Here is a 5,994-nt window from a genome sequence, read left to right as displayed (position 1 = left end):
ACGCATCCACATCTCAAAACTGATTTAGGCTGTTCCAGTGGCTGTTCCACCTAAGGCGGAGAAAGAGAAAAATGGGTAAGCGGATGTCCAAAGTAGAAAGGTGCGTATATGGATGCTTTAAGTTAATTCTCACTGATCATGACCAAATATCTTCAAAGAACAAATTAAAATCAATCATGAAGTGGATCATTAAAAATTTTCCAGATGCCCCTGACCCTGACTGTCTTCCCTCCATCTTGGCTGCTCCACTTCCTGCTACCACAACCTTCTCTTCCACCCTGAATGAACCTCCAGACTCTATCCCCAAAACCACAGGTTATGCCTCCACGGTCAATCATTCCCCCACTACCCTGGGCCATGCCTCCAGAAGGCCAGCCTGGAAGTCTGCCATCCTAGGTCAAGGCCCTTCCTCCCCAACACCTGATGCCTTTTGCATCACCCTCTGGCAACAATATAACCCTATGTTCAAGGTACTAAGCCCAACTGCCCCACTATTTCTAATCCAAATGTTTCTCTTCCAAGTCATTCTTCCTCCCCAGAAGACAGTTTGGACTCCTCAGAGCCACCTTGCCCCTCAACCCCAGAAGATCCCTGGGAAAGTAAGAAGACTGGCATATAGTCTCAAAATTCCTCATTGCCCCCGTATGTTATAAAAGAAGGGGGCAGAATCCCAGGTATCAGCCATTGGTTTACGGGGAAATCAAGGATCTGTGTAGGGCACCTAAAGACCATAGGAAGGACTTACTGTTTTTTAATGGCCTAATTAGGGCCATGTTTACAGCACATGTCTTAACCCCCTATGGTTTAAAATGTATTATGACCATGTTGCTGTCACCTACAGAATACACCCTGTGGGAAGGGGGATGGAAGTGTTTACTAAATAAATTAATAGCAGACTATGCCAATAATGAGGCAAGATCTGAATTGACAATCAACCATCTAGCTGGAGAAGGACAACACAGCCTACCAGATGATTAAGCAGCAGGTATCCCCTGAGAAGTGTTGGATGATATCAAAGAGATGGCTTTGCAAGCTTTAATCCAGGTATCGGATGGTAGCACCCTCAATATGGACTACCTTGGGGGGCTGCAGCTAAAGCTTTAGGACAATTAGACCATCTTGGGTGCCTGTTAAGTAAGCAAAACAATGCTGCCTCCCTCATATTGAGTGGCCTGCTCTCAGACATAGAGACCATCAGACAGGCCACCTTGCAGAACAGTGACAGAGTTTTTACTGTGGGCACATGGGGCATGGCCGTATAGACTCTGAGGGCATGTGTTGCATGAACCTCTCCATCCACAGCGAGTCAATCCACAAGAGCATTCAGGTACTGAAGGAAGGGTTCAAGAAGCTTTAAGTAGAAAACAAAGACTGGGTCAATAAACTCTTCCAATCCAAGGGACTAAAGGATTGGATGATGTCTTGCTAAAACAGGACTATTAATTTTCTTACTGATTGTTGCTTTATTGTTAATTGTCCTATGCTTGTTTGGATGCTTTTAGAAAGTCTTACAAAATTATTTCAGTTCCATCTTGGTTGTAAAACAGAAAGGGGAAGATACCCAACACAAGCTCCTCATGGACCCTTTGGAGGAGAGAATTGGAGACCAGGACGGCACAAATACCTCTCAGAGACTCAGCGTGGGAAGGAAAATTCTTAAAAGTACCTAAAAGTATTCTAAAATACATAAATATCTTAAAAACCTTGAGTATCTCAAGGCATTAATGAGCCCCACTGAGTGTCAGTACAAAGCTCTAAAGGGATTCATTAAAGCAGATAACTGGGGCCTTGAGTGCACAAACCTCTCACAGAGTCTGTATCAAAAGGGAAACACCAAGTACCTTCAAACAACTGAAGTACCTTGAAGCATTAATGAGCCACAATGAATGTTGTTCCTGACAAAGCCTCTCCAGGGACTAATTACAGCAGATAATTGCAGGCCAGGATTGCATAAACCTCTCAGAGACTCCAAGGCAAAAGTCAAACCCAAAGTCCTTTGAAAAACCTGCAGTCCCTGCAGGGAGCATTAAGGAGGCCCCAGGGCCATTGCTGAGCAAGGCTCCCCAGGGACTCCTTCCAGCAGATCCTTGAAGCCACTGGGATGTGGGCTAGGGGGGGATGCTGAGCGCAGGACAAAGGGCTGACAGTGCTCAGCCTGGCTGGGGCTGTGCCAGGAGGCCCCAGGGTCTCAGGACAAGGTGTCTCCTCACAGCTCTTGGTGGCACAGACCCTGCTGCTGTGCCCCAGGGCACCAAGACTTGGCTTCTCTTTGTCCCTACCTGTCATCACTGCCTCCAGTTCTCTGCTCTGCCTGGGGCCTGGGGACACTTTCTCAGTCGTGTCCCTCTCTGGGACCCATTAAAAGTCCAAGAAAGTTTGGAATTGGATTCTGACTTGGAGTTCTGGAGAGGTTTCTTCAGCTCCCTCTCAGGGACTGATGTTCAGGGCCTGAGCACAAAGCCCCACAGGCTCATTAAAGTCCTGGTGCTGTGTCTGTGCTGATGAGCTGGGCTGGGCTCGTGGCACAGAGGCAGCTCCTGGAAACCAAGCAGAGCTTCAAAAGCACATTTCTCTTGATGAGCAGCTCTTCTGCCAGCCCAGCAGGGCTGGGGGCACTGCCTGCAGTCACTGCAGGAACAGAACAGAGGCACAGAGAGCTTCAATCAGTCAGGGCTGGGAAGGTGCTGAGAAGTGCCTGGGGCACAATCACTGCCAGCCCTTGGCACAGGAACCTCTGGCTGCAGGACAATTCAGCTGCAGCTCCTGGAGCCATCTCCTAAAGCTGGAACATCCCAGTGCCTAATGACCCTGTGAGTACCTTCTCTGATTGTCTCTTGTGCAGAGCAGCCAGGGGTGCCCAGGGCTGTCGTGCAGAGCAGGGTCCTGCAGCCCAGGGTGCTGTGCTGGGGCAGGGACTCTGCTGCCTGCCAGGGACAGCTCTCAGCCAGCCTTGGCAGCTGCTCCCAGCACTGGGGGACAAGATCTGGGTGAAAAGAGACAGCTGGTAAGGCTTGGGAGGGCTCTAATGGTGTCGTGAGGATGCTGCATTGTTCAGGACTGCTCCCAGCATAACACTTAACTGCAGAACATTTCCAAGTAGATTATGCAGGGAGCAGAGCAAGGCAGGGACTGCATAAAAGGGAAAATCCTGCTTTTTTAAAGTACTGCTCTGGGTTGTCTTGATGGGAAATTGCAAACAGATATTCATCTGGCAGTCCAGGATGAGAAAAAAAAAATATTTCTCAGATGTTGCTAAACCAGGCAGTGACAGAAATCAGCACAGGGCCCCTTAGAAGCTGCATCTTGTCTTGTTTATCCAGCCTCCTCAGGGTTGCTTTGACGTTGCCATCAGAGCCTGCAGGTCCAGAGCTGCCCCTGGACAGTGCCAGAGGTGGGAGGGGTCTGCAGGGCAGAGATGAGCCCCCAGGATTGGGCTGAGCTCTGGCAGCACTGGCAGGGCCCAGCCCTGGGCACAGGGAAGCAGCTGCTGGCAGGGACAGCTCCAGGCAGTAGAGCCCTGGGTAGGGAGTGTGTGGAATGTGCCCCCAAGCTGTGCTGGGATATTTAAGGCCCTCTCCAAGCAAAAATATTCCATGATTACTTTTTTCACAGATCCAAATGCCAAGGCAAAGCAAATGTCCAACAGCAGCTCCATCAGCCACTTCCTCCTGCTGGCATTGGCAGACACGCGGCAGCTGCAGCTCCTGCACTTCTGCCTCTTGCTGGGCATCTCCCTGGCTGCCCTCCTGGGCAACGGCCTCATCATCAGCGCCGTAGCCTGCAGCCACCACCTGCACACGCCCATGTTCTTCTTCCTGCTCAACCTGGCCCTCACTGTCCTGGGCTCCCTCTGCACCACTGTCCCCAAAGCCATGCACAATTCCCTCTGGGACACCAGGAACATCTCCTACTCAGGATGTGCTGCACAGCTCTTTTTCTTTGTGTTCTTCATCTCAGCAGAGTATTTCCTCCTGACCATCATGTGCTACGACCGCTATGTGTCCATCTGCAAACCCCTGCACTACGGGACCCTCCTGGGCAGCAGAGCTTGTGCCCACATGGCAGCAGCTGCCTGGGCCAGTGCCTTTCTCAATGCTCTGCTGCACACAGCCAATACATTTTCCCTGCCCCTGTGCCATGGCAATGCCCTGGACCAGTTCTTCTGTGACGTGCCCCCAATCCTCAAGGTCTCCTGCTCACACACTAACTCCCACAGGGAACTTGGTTATCTTGTTGTTACTTGCTGTTTAGCATTTTGCTGTTTTGTGTTCACTGTTTTCTCCTATGTGCAGATCTTCAGGGCTGTGCTGAGGATCCCCTCTGAGCAGGGACGCCACAAAGCTTTTTCCACCTGCCTCCCTCACCTTGCTGTGGTGTCTGTGTTCATCAGCACAGCCATATTTGCCTACCTGAAGCCCTCCTCCATGTCCTCCCCATCCCTGGATCTGGCCCTGTCAGTTCTGTACTCAGTGGTGCCTCCAGCCCTGAACCCCCTCTTCTACAGCCTGAGGAACCAGGAGCTCAAGGCTGCAGTGTGGAAACTGATGACTGGATGGTTTCAGAGACATTAAACGGCTGGCCAAATTCTACAAATGACGTGAAATAAAAGTAATGTTATTGATGGCTTGATACAGGCTTTTTTTTTCCTTTATATTAGTTTTATTATATTGTCCACAAAGAAATGTCATTCTTTGTGCCATCTCTCATTTTGTTTGTCTCCACCTTCCCTGTGCCCATAGACTGTGTCAATGAGGGGCTGCATTCTCAGTGGCTTTAAAGGATCTAAACAATCTCCAAGCAAAGCTTTCTGCAGAGACGCCCTTTTGTTGTGTTCTCTGGAGCTGCAGCAGCAATGTCTGTGTGCAGAGCTGGGGGCAGATCAGGGCTGGCCGAGCAGCTGTGCCCAGCAGCAGCAGCACTTGGTGCTGCCAGTGCTGCTGCCGTGGCCCTGCCCCGCTGCCCTGGTGGCCCTGGTGTTGCTGCAGCGCCTGAGTGCTCTCGGGGCCGGGCACAGCGCTGGGGGTGGCAGTGCCAGGGCTGCAGCAGGAACAGGCCATGGGCACTGCTGGGGCAGCGCTGACGTCTCAGGCCAGGCCCTGGGGGCTCCAGGCTCCTTGCCCAGGCTCTCTCAAGAACATGCCCAGGCCAATGCTCAGCACAGAAAAGCCCCGTGAGCAGCCCCAGGCTGGCCATGGGTAGGCTGGGGGCAAACAGCATGCTGGGGCTCTGCAAGGGCCCTGGGGCAGACGGGAAGGAGCAGCAGAGCAGGGGCTGATCCATCCCCAGTGTGCTGCATCGCCCAGGGCAGCGTCCCAGAGCGTCCTGATGGAGCTGCCAACAACATCCCCCCTCTGCAGCCCTGGCCTCTCCCCCAGCTCACACAGGTGCCCCATCCTTGCAGGCACAGACACGGCAGCACTGGCTCAGCAGCCCCTGTTTGCATTGCACACAGCAGGCAGGAGCACCCCATGCTGTTGTTGTGGGGACATGAACCTGAGGGAGCACAAATGCCATCAGGCCCTGGGGCCAGCAAGGGCTGGAGGACACCAGGGAAACCACTCAGCTTTGTCCTGGCCTCTGCAGTCAGCCAGAAAGTTTTTTTTTCCATCAGCTGGGAGTTTCCTGTCCCACTGCAGATGCTGTTTGCTCAGAGCCAGGGCTGCCTGGCAGCCACCCCCAAACTGCCCTGAGCATTTCCGTGGTTTCACCTTTGCCTTCTCTACTCTTTGCCTGCTTTATATTTCTTCCTATTTCCCTCCCCGGTTCCCTGCCCTGCAAACAGCCCATCCCTGTTTGCCCTTTCCTCTCTGGCCCCACTCCCCATTGCAGTTCCTGACTTGGCACCATGGAAACATCCCTTGGGGACCAGGATCACCCTACAAGTGCTGCAGGAATTGTCTGCAGGCTCCTGCAGTGCCTGGTGCTGCTCCCTTGCCAGAGGCACCCCAGGCCAGGGGTGCACATCTGGGCTGCTGTGTCTGGCTCTGGGGCTCC

The 5,994-nt window shown here is 52.6% G+C and overlaps 1 protein-coding gene across 1 annotated transcript; it reads left to right on the top strand.

Moving 5' to 3' along the window:
* Positions 1–3,635: 3,635 nt before the first annotated feature.
* Positions 3,636–4,571, top strand: LOC134434122 (olfactory receptor 14A16-like). Its single transcript, XM_063182813.1, has one exon. It carries the CDS (start codon positions 3,636–3,638, stop codon positions 4,569–4,571), a length of 936 nt encoding a protein of 311 aa, XP_063038883.1.
* Positions 4,572–5,994: the final 1,423 nt, after the last annotated feature.

The sequence above is a fragment of the Melospiza melodia genome, unplaced genomic scaffold (genome assembly GCF_035770615.1).
Source record: "Melospiza melodia melodia isolate bMelMel2 unplaced genomic scaffold, bMelMel2.pri scaffold_32, whole genome shotgun sequence".
In the NCBI taxonomy this organism is placed as follows: Eukaryota; Metazoa; Chordata; class Aves; order Passeriformes; family Passerellidae; genus Melospiza; species Melospiza melodia.
Note: the sequence above shows the minus strand (reverse complement) of the source record. Positions and strands in the feature narration are given on the sequence as shown.

What these genes read in the sequence shown, in the direction of transcription:
- LOC134434122 (XM_063182813.1), top strand. Translation starts at nt 3,636, where the DNA reads ATGTCCAACAGCAGCTCCATCAGCCACTTCCTCCTGCTGGCATTGGCA.